At 42.6% G+C, this 11648-nt stretch overlaps 1 protein-coding gene across 1 annotated transcript; it reads right to left on the bottom strand.

Annotated features, from left to right (window-relative positions):
* Positions 1-1606: 1606 nt before the first annotated feature.
* Positions 1607-6183, bottom strand: irx6a (iroquois homeobox 6a). Its single transcript, XM_069664100.1, has 7 exons — positions 6118-6183; positions 4754-5029; positions 3884-3993; positions 3385-3648; positions 2457-3139; positions 2086-2194; positions 1607-1691 (listed from the first exon to the last, which is right to left on the bottom strand). The coding sequence occupies exons 1-6, from the start codon at positions 6181-6183 to the stop codon at positions 2091-2093; spliced, it is 1503 nt and encodes a 500-aa protein (XP_069520201.1). The 3' UTR covers positions 1607-1691; positions 2086-2090.
* Positions 6184-11648: the final 5465 nt, after the last annotated feature.

The raw sequence follows: 11648 nt of genomic DNA, 5'->3' as shown, positions 1-11648 counted from the left end.
ATAAACAGAAGCAAAAATTGAACCGGCCTAAGTGATTATTCCTGACCTTCCTCATCCTCATCATGTATTTGCCGGATTTAGCAGCTCCGTGCATCACTCACAGCTCCGCCATTGGCCAAGGACGCACAGGATGGACACCGCAGCCTGAATGGCCGAGAAGACTTTTATTACAAGCGTAATCCGAGTGATACGACCTCAAATGACTTCTGCGAGGTTGTTGACTATTTTCAGGTACTGTTTTCAGTGGTTGACTGGAATTAAATTAAGTCTTTCAATCTAAATCTTTCCTGCAGTGCTGATGTAAAAATAATTCCACGAGCGTCAGGAATCAAGGGAGGGGGGGTCAGGTCAGAAGAAGCAAATAAATCATTGATTTGATAATATTATTCAACAATTTAAATTATATCACGGATTGAAATAAGCTAGTTTTCCTTTATTGTTTAGGCTATCTTCCGGGTATCATCTCTGTAAAGGAAAAGGAATTTTGCAGACATGTCAAGCATCAATATTCCTGGCACAGTGCGCGGTAAAATAGTGCGTCAAAATTAATATCCCAGCCGCAATTAGTGTACACTGCAGCCTTTAATCGTGTGCCGCGAAACTATTTGATTTTAAAAGTTTGAAATTTGAGGATCAAAAGTTTTTCAGATTGTCAGCAGGCATCAGAGACTACAGTGATCATCTTATTACAGCTGTCTGTAGAAGAGCCCCTAAAGTTAGCCCGTAACGAGACGGACTATAGGCAAAACAGGCAAATCAAAGACACTTTGATGGACCATGTGAATTTCCCTGCCGGGTTTGATCCTACAAATGACCTTTTAATGAACACAATGTTAAGTTAGTGCAGCGGCTCGCTACACAGGGGACAAAGCAGCATTCATCCTGTGTTTCTGCCTCGTTGCTCGGCTTGAACAGTAACAAAGTGTTTGATGCCACTTGTGATTAGACGCTGACAATAGAGAAATGATGTCCCCTTTCTTCCACAACTTGTGGATTTCACTCACGTCCTCCTGTGAATTCTGACCCTCCATCAGCGCTGCGTCGAGTCAAGAGGAGAAACTTTGATCAAATGCACATCCGCGAATGTTTTAATTGGCTCTATAAATAACCACGACACACACAAGCAGAGCTCTTGGAAAAAAATGTATTCATAGAAAAAATGTCATGAATGGCAAAAAACACAGAAGAAGAAGCTCACATTTAAACACAATGACAAAACTGTTCAGGTCGACGCGCAACACAGGGGGATCCACTCCTTATATGGTCAACGTAATGTACGACAATTTCTCTTTTACATCCTCCGAATGACAGGAAGCCACATTAAAAAGCAACATGTAACAAAACACTTAAAGAAGAAGAACACATTAAATAACCAACAAACAGACAACATAACCAAATAATAATAAATACACAGAGAAATAAATAAGTTTGCTACACTACACGATTGCCATACACAAATTCGGCCGTTTTTTATCTGGGCCAGCCTCATACCTTTGCATGTATAATTTTTGCATAAAGTCTTTAACACCATATGAAACAAAGTTGTGCAAAATGATAGCCACGTCCACAGTTTGACAGTTCTCACTGCAGCAGCGCCTGGTAGCTCCAATATTGAGGCCGCTGCTCGGCCAGTGTGTCCTTAAGTGCATAATACATGTCCCTTTATTTATTGTGGTGCAGGGTGCAGCAATCTAGGAGGAGAAAACACCAGGAATTAGAAAAGGGCTTCAAATATAAGAAGGAATAAGTTGTTTCTATAATGGAGGTTCAGATTCAGGGAAGTTGGTTGCAGTAGATGTGTTACTAATTGTCTCATATTTTGTTTTTAATGTAAATAACTTTCAAAAATCTGTGTCGCTTGCAAATAAGTCACTTATCATTTTGCTATCATTATATTAAGGACAATTAAAAACTAGGAAATAGGAACATATTTAACAAAAAGTGAATGAATGAGTGTCTTCTTGTTCACCTGTGTGTGTTAGATGTTGTTCTGTGCGTCGTCTCTGCCGGTTTCTCTGTGTGTGTGTGTGTGTGTGTGTGTGTCGTGACTTCACTGGTTTCTTCCAGTTCAGCGCAGACCCTCACCTGCTTCACCTCTTCATCACCGGTCTGAACGCAGTGACCTTGTCATCCTGCACGGTCCCGCAGGCCTCGCTGAGGTCGGATGGCTGTGTCTCTGCTTTGCCTGTGAATCCTGCACACCAATATAAAAGCACATGTAAGAAACTTTCCTCAGATGTAAGTTGGCAAAAGTGTCCAGTCTCTTTGTATACTTGAAAATAGACTTTTCTATGTCTGACAACACATGGAGATTTGTATAAAATTTAATTTGCAATGCTTGTGTGCCTTAATGTGCAAGAAAATAGACATTTTTGTACACTTGTCTGCGCAGAGAAGCTCTAAAACCAGTTTAACTCTTCTAATATGTTAAACATTGCAGGTATGAGAGGACATACCTTCAATAGTGGAGTACTGGCATGTTTCTGAGAGTGCAGCGTAAGACGAACAGTGCAGCTGGAGCTCCTTGTGACTGTAGCTGCCAGGGCCGTAGATCTTTGAGTGCAAGGATGAGCCCTCAGGGAAGGGGCTCTCAGTGCTGGTCACACTGCTAGATTCATGGAGGCCTCTAATGCCCCCGCACTGTCCAGCAGGAGCCCCGCTAAGCCTGCTGCTCTGGAGCTGGCAGTCCACGCTTGAGTTTCCTGTCCTCAGCTGCTCAGAGTTCTGCAGCTGAGGGCTCAGTATGACCCCCGTAGCTGCCGTGCGAGCCAGAGACCAAATCCGCGGCTTATCTGATGCTTCAAAGTGAGACAAGGACACCGTTCCTGATGTGAGGCCGACCGAGGAGGCTGCCTTGGACACCACCGGATCCAGGAAGTCAGAGGGGAGAGGAGGAAGGGTGGTTACGCTTTTGATGGCGCAGGGGAACGTGTGGAAGCTGTTAGTTAAACTCAGGTGCAGGTCGGAGCTGCAGTCTCTCTTTAGAGGGGCTCCCGACACGGCCATGGCCCTCTGAAGGTCCTGCTCGTCTACAGCCGCCTTTTCACAGTCACTGTCCAGTTTGTCACAGTCGTCCTCGTCCATGTCGTCCAGATCGCTCAGATGCAGATCCTTCTCCTCCTTGCAATCACTTGAATCTGATTGGACAAAAGGAGAATTTTAGGTTACACTGAAAAGTTGCCCATTTTAGATTCATATGGAGACAAAGTTAGCTCAAAAAACTATTAAGTATGTTCTTTTTACCCTGGAACCTCCTGCATGACCTTGTTGGTAACAGCCTTTCCCCAAAATGTGGTACTTGTCGTAAGTAACCATAATGAAAGTGCCACCAAAAAGCAGATGGATGATTTACCTTTGGTGACACTGTCCTGTTCGCTCTTGTTGAGCTCGTCCTTCCTGTCATCACCGGCCTTATTCTTTGGTGACCAGGTCATCTTGTTCTCCTTCTTTAGCCTCCTCCTGGCGTTGGCGAACCAGGTGGACACCTGGGTGAGCGTCATCTTGGTGATGATGGCCAGCATGATCTTCTCGCCCTTGGTGGGGTAGGGGTTCTTGCGGTGCTCGTACAACCATGTTTTCAGGGTGCTGGTGGTTTCGCGAGTTGCGTTCTTTCTTCTGGCTGTGCCGTTAAAGTCGACTGTCCCGTATCTAAAGATTGACGAACACATACAGCGGCCAGTTAGTGAAGTTAGTGAAGGGTGTCATTCATGATTCACTCAGACATCCTCGATCCCTGCTGTGTGCAATATACACTCCATGCAGGTATCAGTATGGCATTACACTCTGACCTTTGCTCTATTCCCTCTGTTAACGGCTGCTTTTAATGCTCAGTGATGGAATACTATAATGTGATCTCTCATATTACATACAGAAATGAACTCACCTGTCATACTGATACTGTCCCAGTGAATGGTCATAAGGATAGTACGCAGCCGTTTGAGTGATGCCAGAGTGTAAAGTGCCTGTGCTGTCCTTGATGTCGTACTGTGGATTCTGTGAACACAATAAGAATGATATAAGTTCACAAGTATGCAACATTCATCATTTATCAGCATTTTGGAAAACAATTTTGTATATACATGAAAAAATCTTAAAAAGTTAAAACATGGGGGATTTAAGCTAGAAAAATATTCCCCATTCATCACATCAACGTGTCTTTATTTTAACATGTTTAACAGTTTATGAGAATAGTATATTTTGATAGCATATTTTTATATTTATGGTTTTACTTTTTTACTGTTTTCAGGTACAGTGTCCAATACTCCATGGCTTATTCTTCTGACTTCAGGTATTTAAAATAAGACAGAATAAAGAGGGGAAAGTTTTAGCTACACTGCAAAATATCAAACAATATAATTTAGTCCTTTATCCACTATAAATTCATACTTTTCAAAGTGAACAACTCTGACAGAGGACAGATCTAAATTTACTTTTTAAAATGCTCCAACAGCAAACACAAGTGCCAATATTTTGGAACATGCAGAATGAGGAGGATAACTTTTTTTTTTCAGTAATAGTACTGATGAAAATGTCACGAGCTCCACTGCCTTGCCTCTGCACTTCTTCCCCTGAGCAAAAGTGACAGGTTTTCACTTTTTAAAGGGGAAGCAGATCACACTGCATGCTGGATTAAACGGCATGTCGAGGCGGATATGTTTGCAGTGACAGATAAATTGATGAACAAAAACCCGGTTGATCTGATCGATCAGCCTGAGCTCCCCTTCCCCCCTTTTAGCGCTTCAGATGAACCCACCAGAGTGGAGTAGATCGCGGATGGGTCGGTGCTGTAGGGGAAGTAGTTGGCGTAGTTCTGGCTGGCTGCTGCCGCTGCTGCGTACGGGGAGCTGTACATGCCCAGCGCTGCGTTCAGCTCCGTCCGGCTGCTCGCCAGGAGCCGGTTCTCGTAGGACGGGCAGCAGAAGGAGGCGGCTGCAGCGGCGGCGGCGGTCTGGGAGCTGCCTGTCCCGTCAGAGACCGACCTGGAAATCGAATCGCAGCAAGTCGTACTGGGGTTTGCCGACACGAAAAACTGCATGAAGAGAACCGTGGATAGAAATGGTCATTGGCTGTTTCTGCTCTGATCTGGATGTGTGTGATAACTCTGAAGTGACCGCACTACAAAAAGATGTCGAAGTTAAGTTGATCAGCTTTATGTTGAGTCTTAATCTTAAAGCAAGAGAAAATGTGAGCTGATTTTGTTTGTTTTTGCTACAGCTGTCATTATCTTAACCTGTGACCTGCCCTTATTCAAGGTAAGTTATTTTACAGAAAATTCCTGCAATGAGAGAAAGTAGCTCAAGTGTAATAAGCGATATCACAGCACTGTCAGCTGTTTAATGTTTAGATAAAATAAATAGGTTTTTATTCTGATTATTAAAGTAATTTTAATCACAAGGATATTTTCCTGAGTGTTATTTAGATGGAAAGAGATGTGCGCAATCTGTGCGTAAAAGTGACCTGCTTCAGTTTATCATCGGTTCCTAAACTTGAATGTCTACACTAATAGGGAAAATATAAAGTTATAACAGTGTCAAGTAAATGAACAAGATTTTGATCAAATCTACAGAGCACTGAAAATATTTTCAACATAAAAGTTGTGACAACTTTTCCATGAGACCAACTTTTGTCCCCTGATCGAGTTGAACTTCCCTGAACTTGTCATTAGGCGCATGAGTATCATCTAAAAATGTAAATAAAGCACTTTAATCGAGTCTGAAAAACTTTCATGATAACAGAATTTGTCTACCATCCATCACGCCCCAGTCATTTTACAAGAAAGTTGGCGAATGTACACAGCACGCGGCACAGCCCAATTACACGTCGTAGTGAGCAATAGGTGACATTCATCTCTATTGTCATCAGAATAACACGTGAGTTCATTCATAATTCAGTGTAATTGGACACGGGTGCGTGTATATCGATATTTGGTTCAACAACAAACGCAGCACGCGAAAATAGCTGTCAATACCGCCAAAGCAGTCACTCATTCAGGATGTTTCTAGCAGAGAAAAGTGCTCTGACTTTAGCGAAATTAAAGAAAATATGCACCAACAAAAATAAGCCACGTGTGTGTATGTGTACAGGAAAGTTAGAAGAATAAAAAGCAGAGTGTCTTACCTGTGAAGTTGCATTGTAAGGGTATCCAAATTGCGAGAAAGACATAGCTGCTTCTTTTGTTACCATCAGCAATATTCTTCACCCTTGATCGATTGCAACCAATTCTACTTCAAATCCACCGTCTTCCACACATTTCCACGCACGGCCTTTCGCTCAATAATAGATGACTTCACTCATAGGAGGGAGACTTTAGGCTGGCACCAGCTGCAGATTGTTTTATATGAATGAATAATCCCCCCCAAGGACCCGATAAGAAATGAAATTAAGCGTCATTAAGTGCAAAAAAAAATTGTTGTTGTGTTAGCTGAAGGAGGCTTAAAGGATAACGTAAGACTTGCAAGATATGGACTCTGCTTGTGCTATTATTTGTGGCTCTATAGTTCTTTAGCATTCATCCATGCAAGGGTATCAGCGTGACGTCACTGTAATCCCGGAACGGCAGGGTACCAAGGATGGAATAATGTCTTTGCCAATCACGTCCAACGCAGGCTTTTCTTGAGATGCACTGTACACAGTGTTGTACAGCTTTTGTAATAGAATTGTTCACCGATTTGCTGTGATAAAATCTCGGGAAATTGTATTATTGTTCGTCATTATTGAGTTGTAGCATGGCAACACATGAAAACCCTCTAAGAAGTTAAATAAAGGAGGGGAGAAGAAACATTAAATACATATTTTATAAAACACATTTTTTCTGTTCACCTAGGCAAATGGGAATCAAACATGTAAATCAGAAACATGTCTGCTGGATATTTTCTGTTAAAAACGTGTATTTTAAAACAGTTTCTCTCATTTACAATCAGTCACAATTACAGCTGCTTAAATAAACACATCTCAGCCTTTTTTTCTCCCCTTTTTTTTAATCTCGACCTCTGTTCGCCTCTGGCTCTCTGGCCAGAGGTCCATCCCGGAGTTAATGACGATGATGTTTCTATCTTTCTCTATTAGAGAGAAGGGCAGTCCCAGCAGGAGCGGTTAGAGGGGTTTTTGGCAGGTCAATAGACCAGTGATTGATGCGCGCCTGGAGACCTACGTGACCATTACGCGTAATGCGTAATTGTATCAATTAACAAATGGATACATGCCCTTGTTTAACCAACGAGTAACAGAGTGAAAATATGCCTTAGAGGTGAAATCCGAAGAGCTGTTGTAGGGGGAAAAAAGACAGTGGAAGCCCTGCTCTCCAGTCTAATTAAATATCCGAGGAAGGGGGCGACGAGAATTGCATTTTAATTGAATGATGCTCACTTGAAAGATGGGTAAGAAATGATGCTGCTTCACAGTGAATGAAACGGGAAATAATTTTAAGCCTTATTAGATCAGCAGCTCAAGCATCACCAGCTCTCGCGCTCTCTCCCATAAACATAAACAAGCTGTGCCCCCCTCCCTCCTCGTGTGACGCTGAGCTGGGACAGGCAGGAGGGAGGAGGGGGGTGTGCAATACTTTGCCTTATACACACAATATTTGCATTTACAGTGACAGCCGTGATCAGTCCTACTGAGTCACGTGATCTGCCCTTTTCTGACTGTCTATATGACTGTGTAAAGTTTCTGTTGGCACTGCTGGTACCTTGTGCCAAATCTCCCTGTGCCCTGCCCTCTGTAACTGATGTCTGCCTCTTCCTCCCTCAGAGACCCATCTGCGATTATGGGCTTTCTCTCCGAGGGGCGCTAAAGAGCCGCGCGCAGGAGATGAAGATCTCCCGTCAGGAGATTTTCCACAGAGATACAGTGGACAGAGCAGCCATGGTCCAGACTCCGGGAAGAGCCTGGGAAGTAAACACATGCAGGCAATAGCAACTCTCACACAAACACCACACCTTTGCTTCTGATAAGTGCTCATTGCTTCTGACAGGCAACTTTAACTGCAGCAGGGAACTTGTTGGATAACACACCCTCCAAAGTAAGCATTATTCCCAGTGTTACCAAACTGTGTCAAACTTTTATTTCTTCAATAAAAATTGTCTTTGACTTCTATTTTTTCCCACAGCTTGTTGATTCTTTCCATATCCAGTCATTTCTTCTAACATCTTACTGTCTTATATTTAGCTTCGGCTCATTTTACACCCTACATTTCTAAGTTGACAAAACTGGACAATGTGCAAATGACTTAAACACAATTATATGAAAGGGACAAACCACTTTGATAGTAACAAAACAGCTTTTCAGATATATTCTTGGAAACATTGAGAAGCATACAATAATATGTGTTGGTCATTTACAGTGTTTGTGATCAAATATCTGAATGAGCAAAACAATGTGTCTCAAAAACAACTTCTTCCCAAGAGACAATAAAAACAGTCCTGCTTACAGCTTTGTGAACATGTCATTTTAGATAATCCAGAGGGTCTTTATTAAGTTGTTTATGGAGCTTAAGAAGTAGACAAAATTTGTCAAAGTCTAACCAAACTTAATCCTTCAGATTATCTGAAAATTCAGAATCCCAAAATGTAGGATACACAGTTTAAAGTAGGCAGTGACAAGTATGTCAAGGGAACTAACACAGATGTAAACAATAAGCAAAATTAATGCTTAACTTTACATTTACTGTTAACAATAGATATCAGGACTTATTACACTGCCTTAACTGTTATTCCATAGAAGTGCACATGGAGAGGGCTGAAACAAGCTAAATGTAATTGCATGCCGGTGGTCGATGCATTTCTACAAGGGCATGCATGATGGCCCAAGTGCATATGGACAGACTCATGCATAATGCATGTCCAGCAGTCAGCGTGGATCTCACAGAATCCGGCCCAAATGAGCACTAATTGTAATGGCAGACTGACCACAGTGCCCTTCCCTATAAAATATGTGACAACCTCACAGTGAGACACTTTTTCTAACAGTGTTTTGTCTGGATTACTTAGTGATCACATTGGAACAAGGTTTTGTTTTTTAGCAGCTAAATAGCTGACAATGGCAATTAGTGATTCCTCCTTCTCAGATGTTTTTTTCTGTGCGGGTAGATTACTTTTGGCAAAGTCTGCCACTTTGGAAGATAAGAGTACTTTTGGGTTCTGCTCCTCCAGGAGTATTGATCCTATAGGAGCAGTTTCGAATCAAAGAGAACAACTTCTTTAGCAGCAGGATGATGTAGCAACCATCCTTGAGCTGTCCTGGCTTTAAATTGTGTAGACTTTATATTAAGTCTCCTGTGAGGAGTTTGTCGCTGGTAATGAAACAGACTGATTTTTTTTCTGATTACTCTATATGACCAATAAAAGCCAACAAGACTATCAGACTGATTATTTCTATATAGTTATTTTAATGCCTGAAACACACTGCCTTTGTTTACATTTTCCAAGGCATACATTTAAAGCAAGTGATACATGACTGTTAAAGAAAGCAGGATAAAATTGTTTGTTAAAAACCACCACTAAAGCATGTACAGGATAAAATCTGCATAAAGATAAAAGGTACGGCTTTGTCCACAGGGGGTGCCAAAATCAACACAAACTGAAAGTTCCTCACAAGAGCTTTAAATAACACTTGATACAAGTAGGGAAGTATCATATGGTCTTCTTCCATGCGTCATATTTTGTGGGGACAGTGACAGGATAAAGACCACCAAGAAGTTTAGATAATCACAATAACTTCTTGCAAGTACTTTCTCATTTCCAATGTTTAGCATCCTGCATACCCGCCTTTACATGATACAAACAAACTAACCATGCCACAAAACTCTGGAAGTATCAGTTTGTAGACATACAATTTGACTCCTAACTAGACATGCAATAGAAAACATTTAACTACTAGCAGACAAAGGCATTCACCCTTACAGTACACGCAGTCACGTTATTCAAAAATAAGCAAGTCCAAACTGTGTGTATATCTTGTTCTAACGGATCCCTGTGGTTACTAATGAGACTGAGTTATGCACGCATCCTCCATTAGAAGCATCACTGGGTGGAAAAAGAAAAAAAAAAACTGGAAAGGTTAAGTCAACACTCAATAGCTCCCAGCCCTATTCTCCTACTTAATACATTTCCTATGCTGACTTAATGAACCACACAAAGCCTTTCTGGTTTTTCATCAGATGGGGGGTAGAAGCGGTGGAAGAGAGGGGGTGTATGAAATGGTAATAAGGGCAGAAAGACGGAGAGACGGAGGGGAGAAGCTGGAGCCGAGCAGGGGATGAAGCTGCACCTACCTGGAGGTGTGTGATCTCATTAAAGCCAAATTGGTATATGCCAATAAATCCAAGGCATGTGATCTGGAATTATTACATGCACACACACTCAGTGCATATGCACAAAGTTCCCCCATGAAGAGCTTTATTAGTCAGGCAAAATTATCCAAAATGGAAAGAACAGTAATAAATATTGTAATGAGAAATAATGGCGGATATGGTCACGGCAGTGGCCGGTTAACACCAAAACAAACATCTCCAGGGCGGTTGAATAATTACAGCACACAGAGGGAGTCATTATAGCTTCATCAAACAGATAAAAGGACAGGGCGAGTATGACATCATGACTCCTGCCTTAATAAATCAATCTGGTGCAGAGAGGAAGAAGACGATGACTGTATGTGATGATGGGACAAGTTGTGCTGCTGTAGGAGAAGCGCCACTACACTGCGGTATCTTGACTTTAAAAAGGAAACATAATCACACACACATCTGTCGGCTTTTGTTTTCCACAATTGAAACAAGAGTCTCCACATTTATGGACAGGCATAATTGGTGTTTCATTTATAACCACGCCACTTTGATTGCTCGTAGTCTGATGTTTAACTCAAACAAACCCTAGGCATTTTGTGTTGGGAGCCACATATCCCAGAGGCCCCTGGGGCTCCTGGGAGAGAGAGAGAGAGAGAGAGAGAGAGAGAGAGAGAGAGAGAGGAAGAGGCATGTGTGTGTTGTTTGTGTGTGCTGGCTGGCAGAGTCCCCTTGAGGCTCTACTGTAAAGCTATCATCAGTGGTGGTGTCAGGGATTTGTAGCTTGTCACTGAGAGAGCGAGCGAGCGCTGGCAGTGACTCTGGGAAATAACTGCTTATGGAGAGAAAGCCCGGCTCGCACAGCTTGTGTGAGCGCAAGGTGTGTGCGAGAGAGATAGAGAGATGGAGAACAAGTGGGAGGAATGTGTGTCTATTTTCTCCCTGGGGTGTCTGGAGATGTGTGTGTGTGTGTGTGTGTGTGTGTGTGTGTGTGTGTGTGTGTGTTTGGACGGGTAGGTTGTGGGTCGATCATATGAAGTGAGGATCCATGTGCCGTCTTTCATCTCGGGGCCTTAGGCTCTTTGTCTATGTGTGTTCTTGTCGGCGACTGGTGTGTGTACATGTCTATTCTGGGTGTGTCAGAGCTGCTGCGGTGGCTTTGCAGGGATCCGCGTCTCCTTGTGAATTAATGTTCACATTTGGACCTGAACGTGATCAAATATGTGTTTTCAGTCCCCGGTAATAAGGAGTCTGTGTCGGCTGCCCTTGTTTGTGTATGTGTGGTCTTTGCCGAGATGGATGCCGACTTCAAACCCAACTCTCCCTCGAGGCGGAGGGCCAGCAGCAGCTAAAACGCGGCTGTCGGGTA

Source organism: Semicossyphus pulcher, unplaced genomic scaffold (assembly GCF_022749685.1).
Source record: "Semicossyphus pulcher isolate SPU_LCO1_2020_fin unplaced genomic scaffold, fSemPul1.0.p SCAF_1, whole genome shotgun sequence".
NCBI classification, from domain to species: Eukaryota; Metazoa; Chordata; class Actinopteri; order Labriformes; family Labridae; genus Semicossyphus; species Semicossyphus pulcher.
Note: the sequence above shows the minus strand (reverse complement) of the source record. Positions and strands in the feature narration are given on the sequence as shown.